Raw genomic sequence first — 15,848 nt, forward strand, 5'->3', positions numbered from 1 at the left:
GCGGGGGGTGCAGAGCTGTTGGCCGGGGTTGGGGTAGCCAGGTGGAAAGCATAGAGGAAAGCCAGCCATAGAGAAATGCTTATTGAAATTCTCAATTATCGTGGATTTATCAGTGGTGACAGTGTTTCCTAGCCTCAGTGCAGTGGGCAGCTGGGAGGAGGTGCTCTTATTCTCCATGGACTTTACAGTGTCCCAAAACTTTTGGGAATTAGTGCTACAGGATGCAAATTTCTGTTTGAAAAAGCTAGCCTTTGCTTTCCTAACTGACTAAGTATATTGGTTCCTGACTTCCCTGAAAAGTGGCATATCGCGGGGACTATTCGAAGCTAGTGCAGTACGCCACAGGGTGTTTTTGTGCTGGTCAAGGGCAGTCAAGTCTGGAGTGAACCAAGGGCTATATCTGTTCTTAGTTCTACATTTTTTGAAAGGGCCATGTTTATTTAAGATGGTGAGGAAAGCACTTTTAAAGAACAACCAGGCATCCTCTACTGACGTGATGAGGTCAATATCCTTCCAGGATACCCGGGCCAGGTCGATTAGAAAGGCCTGCTCGCAAAAGTGTTTTAGGGATCATTTGACAGTGATGAGGGGTGGTCGTTTGACCGCGGACACATAACGGACGCAGGCAATGAGGCAGTGATCGCTGAGATCCTGGTTGAAAACAGCAGAGGTGTATTTAGAGGGCAAGTTGGTCAGGATGATATCTATGAGYGTGCCCATGTTTACGGATTTGGGGTTGTACCTGGTAGGTTCCTTGATAATTTGTGTGAGATGGAGTGCATCAAGCTTAGATTGTAGGATGGCCGGGGTGTTAAGCATATCCTAATTTAGGTCACCTAGCAGTACGAACTCTGACGATAGATGGGGGGCGATTTAATTCACATATGGTGTCCAGGGCACAGCTGGGAGCTGAGGGGGGTCAATAACAAGCGGCAACAGTGAGGGACTTATTTCTGGAGAGATTGATCTTTAAAAGTAGAAGCTCGAACTGTTTGGGCATAGACCTGGATAGTATGACAGAACTCTTCAGGCCAACTCTGCAGTAGATTGCAATATATTTAGCTAAATGTTTTATATTACACAGAACAGTGTCACTGTGATCAACTCAAAGTTGTCTCAATATCGGTTCCAGTGACATTCCCCTTGGACCTGACCAAGACCAGGCTTCAGATCCAGGGTGAAGCGGCCCTCAGACAGCATGGCTCTCAGACGGCCTACAGAGGGATGCTGGGCACTGCCCTGGGGATTGTACGTGAGGAGGGTCCCCTTAAACTGTGGCAGGGGGCCACACCAGCTGTGTACAGACATATAGGTAGCCTACACCAGACTGATCTCACTACTTACATACATGGTGATTTGTTGATTAGGGCTAGTTACCCACATCTTCCCTGCATAAACCCCTGCTGTACTTTTGCTAGTGTACTCAGGAGTGCGGATGGTGGCCTATGAGCAGCTCCGAGATGTCCTTGGCAGGTCTAAAGATGATCGCTTCCCCCTCTGGTGAGAGAAAAGCACAGTGGTGGAGCTGACCTCTACTCCTCAATACTAAACTATAACCACAGTTCATTTAAAACATTGCATTTCCCCAGTCTCAACAGAACAAAGACTGGATGTCTATTGCTCTGGATGTCTCCATGCTTTGCTTAGTGCATGCATTCATGGTAGTCCCAAGCCACTGCATTTATGAGGAGCAGACTGAACTAGGCTCAGACCCCCTACCTATATGTACTTAGCTACCTCAATCACCTGGTACCCCTGCACATTGACTCTGTACTGGTTATCCCTGTACATGGCCATGTTACTTTTATTCGTCATTATTATTCACTGTGTAGTTATTCCTCGTCACTATTTATATAGGACCTGTAGGACTATGTATATATACACCTGTGGTTTACGAAGCATGTGACAAAAACAATTTTATTTGGGCCTCTCTGCCAGTGTCCACCCAGCTAGGCCACTGTGATCTTTCTTTTCCCCAACAGGAAAGCAGCGATCGGGGGCATGCTGGCTGGGGCTGTGGGTCAGTTCATGGCCAGCCCCACCGACCTGGTCAAGGTGCAGATGCAGATGGAGGGGAGACGGAGGCTGGAGGGCAAGCCACCCCGGTGAGAGAGTGTGTTTAACTAGTTTTCAGTCTTTAGCCATCCTTCAACCTAAACTGCATCTCGGTTTGTACTTCCTATTTTAACTTGTATGTCATTTAGTTATAAGCTAATAATCACCCGTTAGATACAATATCATGTGAGAGAGAAACGTCCCTCCCCCCTAAAAAAAGTGGACTCATCTGGCCTCTTTTGAGACAGGGTTCATGGAGTGTACCATGCTTTCCTGAAGATTGTCTCTGAGGGGGGGATCCGGGCGCTGTGGGCAGGGTGGGTCCCCAACGTACAGAGGGCTGCTCTGGTCAATCTAGGAGGTATAGTTGAGTGAATACAGGCACAAGTGAAAATGTACTGTCTGTAATGTGTATAGGGATTTAATTACTCTCAAATTGAATTAGATCTCACAACATATGATACTGTCAAGCACTTTCTACTGAGAAATACCTCGCTACAAGACACCAGCCTTTGCCATGGGTTAGCAAGGTAAAGTATAACACAGAGATTTAATGATAACTCAAAATGTATATCTAACTACTTCAGAGAATTTATTTTCAAATTCAAGTTCTGAAATCCTTTTTCTCCATCCAGCACATGTTCTGGTCTGGTTGCTGCTACCATGGGAACACCAGCAGATGTCATCAAAACCAGAATAATGAACCAGCCCAGAGGTCCAAATGGCAGGTTAGTCAGCCAATCAGAGAACAGTAATCATTCCTTGATAGTGATACTGTACTATATGCTTAGGATGTCATTTACAGCTTATTCTAGCAACAAGTGAACATCCAAAATGCAACAGATAAAGCCTTAACATTACAGGTTTTATAATGCTGACAGACCAATAAGCAAAAGTACCTAATAGSCTACATACATTTTTCCACAGGGGCATATTGTATAAGTCTTCCATTGACTGCCTGATCCAATCTGTCAAGGGGGAAGGGTTCATATCCCTGTACAAAGGCTTTCTCCCTACTTGGATGAGAATGGTACATTTACTCTGTCTCATATTATAATGCTTTTAACCTTTGACCGTGACAATGTACAATATATTCATACTGCCCTTGTTGTCTCTTTGGTACTGCAGGCTCCCTGGTCCATGACGTTTTGGCTCTCATTCGAACAAATACGAAAGACAATGGGCATCAGCTCGTTCTGAAACCTGGACTGTCAGTCAGACAGACAGGTTGCCTAGTGGTTAAGAGTGTTGGGCCTGTAACTGAAAAGTCGCTGGTTCGAATCCCTGAGCCGACAAGATGAAAAATGTGTCGATGTGCCCTTGAGCAAGACACTTAACCCTAATTACTCCTGTAAGTCGATATGGATAAGAGCGTCTGCTAAATGACTAAAATGTAATGGACTGATCACATTCATAAATCTACTTGTTTGAGGTGCTGCACTTTGTGCTACAGAGCCATGTACACAACATGCAAAACTGTGCCATGGTAGTGATGCTTGTTAGTTACGTTGTCATTTGTCACAGAGACCAGTCAGTTGACTTACTATGATACGAAGGTGTGAATACTGGTTCTACTGGTTAAATGTTATAACAAACTCTTAACATGTTTCATGTCATTGACTTTCTGAACACTAACATTATAAAAGCTATATGCTTAATTGCGTAGGGTAAGAAGCATAAAGACACATTTATATATATCAAACACAAGGTTTTAACTGTGGCCACTTCATAAGTGATTTAAATACTATAAAAAMAATCAATTCAAGACATTTACAGAGCTTTCTTATGTTCACTACCAGCAAATAACTAGTAGCTTTAACTTTTTCCTTGTATAGGACTGTCCTGTGTGATGACAAACTGTTCATCTGTTATGCATTCCCTATTTAGTGAATATTTCTCCAATGTAATTTATCCCAATGGTCTATGACTTTTTAGTCATTATACAAGTCTGATAATGTTAATGAAAGTTATTTTGGAATTTTGATAGATGCAGTGTTTAGGTTAGGTCTGGAATTCTATTAAGTTGCGATCAGATGTCTTACAGACGTAGTACTTACGTACTGTACTCAGTGGACCTGGATGTGCCTCGTGTGTAAAATCAAGAAGAAAGTATCCCTGTTGTTGATCAATCAATCAAATTTATTTATAAAGCCGTTTTTACATCTGTAATTGTCAAGTACTTTTCCGTAACCCGGCCCAGACCCCAAACGGCAAAGCATAAGCGAGAGCACAGTGGCTAGGAAAAACTCCCTAAAAGGAAGAAACCTAGAGAGGAACCAGGCTGTGAGGGGTGGCCAGTCCTCTTCTGGCTGTACCGGATAGAGATTTCCAATACTTCAAGACCCTGTGGTCAGATAGCTTTTAATAAAGACACGGTGGGTGTAGCGGCTTAAGGGGGCAGGTCGGTCCAGTGGAGCCAGCACAACCAGGTGGACTTGGTCAGCAGGGGTTCCATAGGACTGGGATCAGCAGCACAACCAGGTGGACTTGGTCAGCAGGGGTTCCATAGGACTGGAAGTCAAAGCAGCACAACCAGGTGGACTTGGTCAGCAGGGGTTCCATAGGACTGGGATCAGACAGCACAACCAGGTGGACTTGTCAGCAGGGGTTCCATAGGACTGGGATCAGCAGCACAACCAGGTGGACTTGGTCAGCAGGGGTTCCATAGGACTGGGATCAGCAGCACAATCCTAGACAGTGGACATTTGGTCAGCAGGGGTTCCATAGGACTGGGATCAGCAGCACAACCAGGTGGACTTGGTCAGCAGGGGTTCCATAGGACTGGGATCAGGCAATGAATGTCTGGGTGTATTCAGGCCAGGGTGCCCTCAGCCACACTCCTCTGCGCTTTCCACTCCCACAGGGGAGAGACAAAGATAAAACAAACATTTACAAGTCATTCAACACATATTTTGTTAAATCAGGGGTCGGTCTTCCATAATATAGACTACATGAAAAATGATTTCAAAATAAAAAACATAACTTGTTAGGAATGCAGTCAAGTTGCACAAAGGAAAGTGTCTCTGATCCCTACCACACATTAACAGTTGATTCAGCTGTGGCGGGAAAGTGGTATGTTTACATCTCATACAGGCTGCATGTTTGTGTGTAAGTTAGCTGTGTTGTTACCATCCCTGCAGCCTAGTCTACAATGAAACGAAAGCCTAAGAGTGATAAAAATGCCCTGTGGTTTTGAATGTCAAATGTCGTGATGATTTAATCTATTGCTGTCCGTGATGCTGAATCTCAGCTAGTATCCCAATTGTGCTTGACAAGGGCTTATCCATTTCTTCTCTCCAAACACTCGTTTTTTTGGCGATGGCTCTTACTGTCACCGACCCATGTGTTAAACACATTTTTATCAAATATTTCAGTCTAATGCCAAATCCCCCTTAAAACAAGCCTATGATGACAGTGGAAAGAGAAAAAAACTGCAGTCACACTATGGTTAGGAACAGACCTTGGGGGGAAGGATCTTTCTCTCATTGCTGCTGACAGTTGGTGGTTGTTTCTTCCACCGGCTGTCTGAATGGGGATAGGGATGTTGCTCGGCAGTTGTTGACTGTTACAACCACTGGCAGGAGGAGGTCATTTACTGTAAAAGAATGGAGTAGCATATTATTGTTTAGGGGCATTTCCCAAATCATAATGGCAGTTAGGAATTTAATCACTTAAGACAATATAGGATGACTTCATTACTGAAGATTCCAGTGACAACATAGACAGTTCTTGGTTATACCTTACCTTGCTCTGATTCTTGCACTTGTTTCTCTGGATATGCACTGTTCAAATTCACGTAGGCAGCGAGGTAAACAACGTATTTCTTCATTTCTATCTCCATGTTGAAGTCCTGGAATTGGGGCGTTCCCGAGTTATCATACAGCACCCATCGCCCTCCTTCTAGTTTAACACACACCACCATGTGATTAATCTCTGCTGTGATCAAACCCAGCAAAAGGAACTGAAGCTCGTACTTCCTGTTAGGAGTAGAAATTCAATCAGAATGGACATAAGACAAAACAGAAGCTGTATTGGGGTTGGCATTGGGCTATGCACAATGTTAACTTTTATGCATTTCCCTAACCTCACTGAAACTAACCTTAACCTAACTCTCATTCCTAAACTGGTCAATTATCTACTTCCAAATAGTTAACCTCAGTATTAGATCACAGCCTTCAATCTCCTAATTTTCTGCATTCTATATGCACCATACTGGTATTGACACCAAACATAGCCTACAAGTTAAACCTTGGAAACATTATGCAGTTCAACCTAGCAGTACCTTGAAAAGTCATCCGTGATGACATAAGGAGGAATATATCCGTTTCCCATTCGGCCAAGCATATTCACCAGGATGAGTTTAGGGTCAATGACGGTGTCCAGGATGTAAACGTGACCATATACCTTAAAATTGCTTTCAAAATACACAGAAAGAGAAACACGACAGGATGGACAGAGAAAATCAAATAACAGTTTCAAAAATCTAAATGCCATTGGCATCTTAACAAAATGTGTCTTTCATGTTTATATTTCATATGGTATTTACACACACCTATAAAGTATAATGATTTCTTAGAATTGTAAAATAAATGTAATCCGATAAAGTAGAGAATGAATAATTAAATAGAACCTGCTTGTTTTTAACAATGAAATAGAAAGGGTTGTCAATGATGACTTATTACCTCAGTGTTCCATTGTAAATGCGAGCTGAGGGGCTCATATCGTAATCGTTGTTGTCGTCTTCATATTTGACATCTGTCAGGTCATCAAAATTTGGTAGGAAGTCTTCGACATAGCCTCTACAATCTAGATATCCGTTTTGGGAAAAGTATTGTTTTCTTCCAACACGCAAATCTAAATTAATAAGCCAAAGACCCATCGCCTCATTATACATTTTGTTATCGAGAAAAGTTATGACTGCACCAACTGTGTTGTCTGTCATTAAATAATCTTTGATTTTGCTAAATCTTGTTGCTGTTATATGTATTCCGGCCAACAGACTGCTCAGAACACAGGTGTTTTGGAAAAGGAGTCCGACAAATGTTCCTCCTGGCAGCATGTAAAGGCTCTCCTCTCCTCTGATTAGCTTCTCCAAGTCTTGGTGAGACCTGGAAAGACAGGCAAATAAATTAAGTTGTCGCCACACAAAAACACATTTGTTGTGTGGCAACATTGTAGTGTAGTTGAGATTCTTTTCACCAGACCCGTACCCTCGAGGGATGTTCCGAGCTGCATCCATAAAGAAGAAAATGAGAAGGTAAATGAGTGTTATACCAAATAATGAAACCGTTATCAAATCTATATGATATTTTTGACATATTGTTCTATATTCACTTACCCATTGTGACATAGTCGCTATATGTAGTCTTAAGGCCAGGTCTGTAGGTGACAGAAACACAAAACATTCTATAAAATGTATTAAATATATATAATATATTTAATGTATTTACATTAAGATATAACGGGATCATAGCTATATTCAATACAATTCCTCATGGTTGGTGTCTTGACAGATTTGTCCCAAATCGTGTGACATAAAACATCACTTTTCTGTCCTTGCATTTCTGGAAGTGCACGTTGTCCAGTGGCGACCCGTCATTCAGGGCAGCTAGGGCAGAGCCCCACCTGTTTTGAGCCCTACACTTTTTTAGGTCAAATCAAATTTTAAAAATAGTATGTACAGTTGAAGTTTACATACACATAGGTTGGAGTAATTAAAACTCATTTTTCAACCACTCCACAAATTTCTTGTTAACAAACTATAGTTTTGGCAAGTCGGTTAGAACATCTACTTTGTGCATGACACAAGTCATTTCTCCAACAATTGTTTACAGACAGATTATTTCACTTATTGTATCACAATTCCAGTGGGTCAGAAGTATACACTAAGTTGACTGTGCCTTTAAACAGCTTGGAAAATTCCAGAAAATTATGTCATGGCTTTAGAAGCTTCTGGTAGGCTAATTGACATCATTTGAGTCAATTGGAGGTGTACCTGTGGATGTATTTCAAGGCCTACCTTCAAACTCAATGTCTCTTTCCTTGACATTATGGGAATATCAAAAGAAATCAGCCAAGACCTCAGCCAAGACCTCAAGACCTAAAAATTCTGGTTCATCCTTGGGAGCAATTTCCAAACGCCTGAAGGTACCACATTCATCTGTACAAACAATAGTACGCAAGTATAAACACCATGGGACCACGCAGCCGTCCTACCGCTCATACCGTTCTGTCTCCTAGAGATGAACGTACTTTGGTGCGAAAATGCAAATCAATCCCAGAACAACAGCAAAGGACCTTGTGAAGATGCTGGAGGAAACAGGTACAAAAGTATTTATATCCACAGTAAAACACAATCCTACATCAACATAACCTAAAAGGCCGCTCAGCAAGGAAGAAGCCACTAATACTAAACCGCCATAAAAAAGCCAGACTACAGTTTGCAACTGCACATGGCGACAAAGATCATACTTTTTAGAGAAATGTCCTCTGGTCTGATGAAACAAAAATAGAACTGTTTGGCCATAATGACCATCATTATGTTTGGAGGAAAAAGGGGGAGGCTTGCAAGCTGAAGAACACCATCCCAACCGTGAAGCACGGGGGTGGCAGCATCATGTAGTGGGGGTGCTTTGCTGCAGGAGGGACTATTATGTGGATATATTGAAGCAACATCTCAAGACATCAGTCAGGAAGATAATGCTTGGTCGCAAATGGGTCTTCCAAATGGACAATGACCCCAAGCATACTTCCAAAGTTGTGGCAAAATGGCTTAAGGACAACAAAGTCAAGGTATTGGAGTGGTCATCACAAAGCCCTGACCTCAATCCTATAGAAGATTTGTGGGCAGAACTGAAAAAGCGTGTGTGAGCAAGGAGGCCTACAAACCTGACTCAGTTACACCAGCTCTGTCAGGAGGAATGGGCCACAATTCACCCAACGTATTGTGGGAAGCTTGTGGAAGGTTACCCAAAACGTTTAACCCAAGTTGAGTGTATGTAAACTTCTGACCCACTGGGAATGTGATGAAATAAATAAAAGCTGAAATAAATCATTCTCTCTTCTATTATTCTGACATTTCACATTCTTAAAATAAAGTGGTGATCCTAACTGACCTAAGACAGGAAATTTTTACTTGAATTAAATGTCAGGAATTGTGAAAAACTGAGTTTAAATCTATTTGGCCAAGGTATATGTAAACTTCCGACTTCAACTGTATATACTACTCTCTACTCTAATGGTCAAATTAATAAACAAAAACTAAACTCTTCACAGAACAGCGCAAACTGGCTCTAACCAGAATAGAAAGAGGAGTGGGAGGCCCCGGTGCACAACTGAGCAAGAGGACAAGTACATTAGAGTGTCTAGTTTGAGAAACAGACGCCTCACAAGTCCTCAACTGGCAACTTCATTAAATAGTACCCGCAAAACACCAGTCTCAACATCAACAGCGAAGAGGCGACTCCGGGATGCTGGCCCTGTAAGAATCAAATACCCCTAGCGAATTTATGTTTATAATTTATTATTGTCTGTTTGATTTACAGCAGGGCCTCGTTAGATTTAACAAAGAAAGCATCAAGGTAATGAGTTCATGTTTTCATATGTTTTTGTGCCTCCGATTTGATACCGAGTCTACTGTGCTCCGAGTCTACTTTGCACAATTGTGTAGAATAGACTATTGAGCAACACTCAACGCTATTCATATGAATTATTATGGATATAATAACAACAAGTTACATAGCCTATTGGGCTTATTCACAATATGATCTGTTAATGAAATAACAGGACAAATGCATTTTGTTTTCCATGTTAGACCTGCAATTTTAAACAATACAATGGGCTTGAAGTAACCAACTTGAACTCAGAAATACTGGAATAAGCCTACCTTGAAAATCAGACATTTCCTCTGTTTGTTGGTTGAAAAGTTATTGTAATTATTGTAGCCATTTTATAAGTTTACCTGCTCCCTTATAATGATCTGTGATTTCATTTTTGATCATGTTTTGTGAGAGATGTGGCCACTTTTGTTTGTTTCCCACCACTTTAATTGAATGGTGTTGCGCTACTCTGTTGTGTTAAAACCATGTGCGGTTATTACATCTAATGTTGGATTCAATTTGGCTTTCCATACAAATCCTTCCACTAAAAAAGGAACCTGGTTTTTGGTCACTTTATCATTATAAAAACAGTGATGATGAGATACAAATGGTGAGATGAATTCTACCACTATGCATGGTTTTATTATGTGTGCCTGCGTCGGCCACATAGGCTGCAGAAAAAATGCCATGCATGAATGAATTCTCACATATTGTTATGTAAAAACAATTTGAATATCAATGCATTAGCAAGCCCTGAAGAATGCTTTATTCTTAAAGTGGCAACGGCCTACTTTTATTTATTTATTTGTACACTTTTTGCATGCTTTTTGGGGTGGGGGGGTTCTATATTAGGCCTTATATGTAAAATTATAGACATTATACAATTGTATAACATTGAAAATTACAATTAAGTGCTTGCAAAAGTCCCTGAAAGTCCTTGAATGTGACTTGCCAGTGTCTGTATGAACCATGCTTAAAGGATGTATAGTCCTAGGCCTATGTTGTTGTAAAGGTGGAGTTATGGGCCAATTTGCATATATTCCTTTTTATTCTTAGAAGGCTACACATGTGGTACTGCATTCAAATCCTTTTTTGTTTTGTTTTAAACCAATTTTGAAATGTTGATCCCAATGTCACACATTGGCCCCATTATTTATAGAAAGACCCACTTGTAGAATCTATGCCAAGGCGCTTTGAAGCTATTGTGGCGGCTGGTGGTGGCCCAATGCCCTATTAAGACGCTTTATGTTGGTGTTTTCTTTATGTCGGCAGTTACATGTTACTACACGGAAAAGAAAACAGCTGGATAAGGAAAACGGCTTGAGTCGCTCAAAAGGGAATATATCTTTGCGGATAAAGTTTGGGATAACAATGTCATGTGTACAACATCTAAAGACCTGCATCACTATACTGAGAGCTTTGTCATTTATAAAAGGACATATTTGGTTATTTTTGGAGCCGTTGTTCATGTTTTTTCAGGGCCCCCATACTATACTGAAGAAGTGAAGTTTGGGTAAGTTTCTCAAAAACATGTGGAATCACAAAAAAACGGTGTCTGGACCATTCTACAACATGCCATTTACATAAAAAAATAGAGATTTGGATGTAAAAAATAAAACTTCTCCTTTGATACTTGGTGAAAGCACTGTTGGCAGCCCTTACAGCTGTGCATTTTCTTAAATAAGATTCTACAACTCTTAAGGCAACATATATCCATTGTTTTTGTCAAATTTGCTCAAGCTCAGTAAATTTGGTTAGGAATCATTAATGGACAGTAATGTATGTAATTGTCCCGCTGAAAAATAAAACTGTATCCCAGGGTTAGGTTTTCAAAAGACTGAGGTGGGTTTCTGCTCCTTTCGTATACATTTGAATCAGGATAAAAAATGTATGTATAAAGCCCTTTTTACATCAGCCGATGTCACAAAGTGCTATACAGAAACCCAGCCTAAAACCCCAAACAGCAAGCAATGCAGATGTAGAAGCACGGTGGCTAGTCACTGATAAACTCCACAGTCCCTGTCGGTGGCAAGCTTACCCATAACATGATGCTGCCACCATAATACTTGCAAATACAGAGGGTTTCACTTAGGGTATGGCACGGTATGGTAGTCGACATGCCCTAGCTCAACAATTTAAAATGGGCTACTAAAATCATTCCAATCTCGATTAAAATATGTATTTTTTTTTTAACAGAGGCTTTCTTCTTTTTGCTTTCTCATATAGGCCACTAATGTGGAGTGAATGCAATGTTGTTGATCCTCTGTATTTTCAAGTATTGTGGTGGCAGCATCATGTTATGGGTATGCTTGTCACTAGCAAGGTCAGGATCAAAATAAATATGAAAGGAGAAAAGCCAATTAACCTGAAAACCCTGGGATAGAGGTGTATTTTTAGGCGGGAGAATTACACATTTTAATTCCAAAAACACACCAGAATGGCTTTCCAAGAAGTGTTGAGTGTTTCTGAATGGTCCAGTCTCAGTCCGGATTTAAATCTGCTTGAAAATCAGAGACAATGTTGGAATATTGCTGTCCATCAATGATTCCTACTTAATGAGCAATTTTTACAAGAACTATGGCTACTATGTTGCCCTAAAAGTTGTGCAAGGTTGGCAGAATCTTATTCAAAACTATTTACCACTGTAACGGCTGCCAAAGGTGCTTCCACCAAGTATTAACTCTGGCATGTGAAGACATCTGCAATCAATACATCTTCATGTTTTATTAATTTGGAACATTTTCTATAATTTCTGTTTCACATTGAAAATATGCAGTAGGTTGTATAGATTGGTAGGAAAAAATCTAATGTAATCCCTTTTTAGATAAAATGTTAAGGCAGCAAAATGTGAAGACTGTGCAAGGGTGTGTAGACTTTCACTAGATAATCACTGTAAATGAATGTTAAGTTGTCATACATCTTTTGTGGTAAGGAACAGGAAATGAAAGCGATTGAAGAGGATACTTTAGCTTCTCTGCTATTTACCCCTAACACCTATTACTCGCTCATCTTCAAAAGGAAATGAATCAAGGCGTCTGCCTTCCAGTCTGTTGACTTTCTAGTACTTCCCTAGTCTTCCAATGAGTTGGAGTTGCTTAATATAGCCAGAGGCCAAAAGCAGATTCAAGTTTTCCCATGTTTAAACTTGTTTTAATAACAAGTGAGTAAATAGCAGAGAGGCTAGTATTGTCTTCAATCGCTTTCATTTCCTGTAGTTTACCACCATTCACACTGATAATGGCTTGACGCCAAAACATWAAAAAAATTATAAAAAAAAGTTCTGCACAATAAACTTTTGGGCTTCAATATATCCCAATAAACCATCTCTTTTTTTGCAATTAAACCTCAGTTTTGGATTATTTCTTTTTTTTCAACGGTGTGCGGCTCTCAATGTCTTCCTGTATTATACCACAATATGTATAATAGCTTAACTTCCTGTAATGTGGTGTCTGTCTACTGTATTATTTTATAGGACTATCATAATCTAGACAATATTATAAAGGATAATTTAGTTTAAAAGAGCTATAAAGTACCTTGGTTCAGATAACGCCATCTTCTTGTCTTGTCAAGTGTTTCAAAATGGACACGCACATCACTTAAACAGCTTCCTGTATTTGCATGATATCAACTGAGTGGTTGACTTCTCATGATGTCACCATCACGTTTACAGTTGCTCCTTGCCTATAAGTTTAAATTAATATTCTCTTTGAAGTGTATATAATACATTTACAAAAAGTAATAGTAATGTTGAATATTTACATAATTAAGCAACAAGGCCAGAGGGGGTGTGGTATATGACCAATATACCATGGCTAAGGGCTGTTCTTACACACAACACAACGCAGAGTGCCTGGATACAGCCCTTAGCCGTGGTATATTGGCCACATACCACAAACCCCTGACGTGCCTTATTGCTATTATAAACTGGTTGCCAACGTAATTAGAACAGTAAAAATAAATGTTTTTTCATACCCGTGGTATACGACCTGATATACCACGGCTGTCAGCCAATCAGCATTCAGATGTTGAACCACCTAGTTTATAATAGTGCACAGGCTATTCTGATTATCTATTTTTTTTTAAATCCACTAACACTAGCGAGAAATGGAGAAGAATAAGGTCACAGATCTCTTTGTGCTTTAGAAGTTGCCGAAAGAGCGCAAAGAGATCTAGTACAAGGACTATAGTGGACTTACCTGTAGCCTGATTCATAGACTGTAGTCACTTTAACCATATCTACATGTACATACTACCTCAATCAGCCCGACTAACCGGTGTCTGTATGTAACCTCGCTACTTTTATAGCCTCGCTACTGTATATAGCCTGTCTTTTTACTGTTGTTTTTATTTCTTTACTTAGCTATTGTTCACCTAATACCATTTTTAAGGTAAGCATTAAGTAAGCATTTCACTGTAAGGTCTACACCTGTTGTATTCGGCGCACGTGACAAATAAACTTTGATTTGATTTGATTCATACAAGAGCTGAGCTAAGACTGAGATTTGGACAACAGTCTATCCTCCAGGTTCTCTTGCACAGTATAATCTGTCCACACAATGTGGCTTAAATCTTGGTGGGGGAAAATATTTAAAGTGGGATGCATGCCAGCAAAGCCACTACACAACACAACACAACACTAAACAATACATTAATTGCACTATAACGATAACAAACGATGCCCACAAACTGCTAGGGCCTACATAAAGCTGTCCCAACAGCAGAGTCCCAACGTCTTACCACTGCTACACCTGGCTATCAGCGGAGCCTTGTCTGGCAGGGAAACAGTTAATTCAGCCTCATTTACTGACTTTAAAAAAACAGCTGATATGGCTGACTTGCTTAAACAAATGTGTTTTCTAATGACAATTGAGATGTACAAACTATAGCATTAGGGGGCGACAAGCGGATAAGAGGCAATCCGTAATTTCGATTAAGACATTAATGAGCGAGCTAGGACGGACGTTGTCAATATAACTATTTGTTTAGCACTTTTGAAATGTACAGCGACAGAATTCAGAACATGGGCCGTTCTTACAGTATTCTCCCTGTACGCCAAGTTAGAACTATAGGATAAATAAAGGGGTCATATATTCAGACAATGAAAGCTCTTACAATATTCAATGATTACATTTCTCTAAAACAGGCTAAAGGCTACATGTGCACCACCAAGTCAGAACAGTAGCTGAAATTAAGAGGTGAAAATAGACCAAACTATTAGGGTGAGGCACATGGGCTACTAACAGCTTACTACACAACATACACTTAGTATTACTTTCTTAGCTACAGAATACATATCTCCCTGGCATATTACATAATTTATGCAGCAGCATACAATACATTTTTGGACTCACCTTGTTGTGCTGTGCTCACTTGAACAGGAAGGTGGCACGGCAGTCCTTCTTGTGGGCAGATTTTGTCATCAAAGTCTGGCATTCTCTGGATTTATGGTGCTTTCAAAACAACTGGGAACTCAGAAAAAACAAGGTCAAATCATGATGACGTCATTGATCTTCAGGTCGGAGCTCTAGAAAGAGGCCAGATTTACAATTCCCAGTCTGAGCTCGTTTATTTTATCTCTGGCCAATGACCTTGAGCCTTCTTGGATGGGCACTTCTAATTTAACTCTATGGGAGCACCCAAGGGGCTAGAATTTTGTAGCTCTACTCTTAGACTTGGCGGTGACGTAGTGTCTCCATGAGTGACAGAAAACTGAGCCAATCACGGCACAACGCTCTGTATTTCCTGCTGGCTTGCCCCAACACCACAGAAAGCACTGAGCTAGGCTGAAACACCMGCATTTTGGAGCTGCCTTACTCAAGAAAACAAAAAAGAGACCATGTTTGTATGTGGCTTTATTAACTCAATTATATATATATATTTTTACATTGTTAGCAAATTGATATGTGACACTTATTAATGCCAAAATAACATGCAAAACAGGCAACCTAAAAAACAGGCATGCTAAAAATGTGGGGCTCAAAATAGGTGGCCTGCCCTGAATGATGGGTCGCCATTGTCTAGAAGTAAAATAGGGAGAGATCGGGTCACTCACTACCCTTTCAACTGGCAAAATCTGTATGGTAGGACATGACGTGATTGGTACATTTATTTATTTATTTATTTATTTWTTTACTGTGGGTTCGGTTATAGGTGGTATCGTATCCCTATTAGATATGGAGCCCAATTGGACCCATG

General features: G+C 40.5%; 2 protein-coding genes across 4 annotated transcripts in view; one reads left to right on the plus strand and one right to left on the minus strand.

The window, feature by feature from the left end:
- The window catches only part of slc25a27 (solute carrier family 25 member 27), a 5,851-nt gene extending 2,031 nt beyond the window's left edge, over nt 1-3,820 (plus strand). The window contains exons 2-9 of the mRNA XM_023999546.2: nt 1,133-1,312; nt 1,419-1,500; nt 1,983-2,105; nt 2,304-2,416; nt 2,501-2,585; nt 2,691-2,783; nt 2,983-3,085; nt 3,184-3,820. Coding sequence (XP_023855314.1) covers nt 1,133-1,312; nt 1,419-1,500; nt 1,983-2,105; nt 2,304-2,416; nt 2,501-2,585; nt 2,691-2,783; nt 2,983-3,085; nt 3,184-3,255 — 851 coding nt within the window. The 3' untranslated portion in view covers nt 3,256-3,820. The remainder of the gene's footprint in view (nt 1-1,132; nt 1,313-1,418; nt 1,501-1,982; nt 2,106-2,303; nt 2,417-2,500; nt 2,586-2,690; nt 2,784-2,982; nt 3,086-3,183) is intronic.
- A 353-nt stretch (nt 3,821-4,173) lies between these two features.
- Nucleotides 4,174-15,202, minus strand: LOC111972543 (uncharacterized). 3 transcript variants are annotated; one of them, XM_023999550.2, is made up of 8 exons: nt 13,187-13,255; nt 7,394-7,434; nt 7,266-7,284; nt 6,738-7,163; nt 6,338-6,469; nt 5,800-6,032; nt 5,516-5,650; nt 4,174-4,909 (listed from the first exon to the last, which is right to left on the minus strand). In XM_023999550.2, exons 1-7 carry the CDS (start codon nt 13,204-13,206, stop codon nt 5,538-5,540), a joined length of 984 nt encoding a protein of 327 aa, XP_023855318.1. In that variant the 5' UTR covers nt 13,207-13,255; the 3' UTR covers nt 4,174-4,909; nt 5,516-5,537. The 3 variants fall into 3 exon arrangements, with proteins under 3 accessions (XP_023855318.1, XP_070302662.1, XP_023855317.1); XM_070446561.1 differs by lacking the exon at nt 13,187-13,255 and adding an exon at nt 15,005-15,202 and having other exon boundaries at nt 4,174-5,650; XM_023999549.2 differs by having other exon boundaries at nt 4,174-5,650.
- Between the last annotated feature and the right edge of the window lie 646 nt (nt 15,203-15,848).

The sequence above is a fragment of the Salvelinus sp. IW2-2015 genome, linkage group LG14 (assembly GCF_002910315.2).
Source record: "Salvelinus sp. IW2-2015 linkage group LG14, ASM291031v2, whole genome shotgun sequence".
Classification (NCBI taxonomy): Eukaryota; Metazoa; Chordata; class Actinopteri; order Salmoniformes; family Salmonidae; genus Salvelinus; species Salvelinus sp. IW2-2015.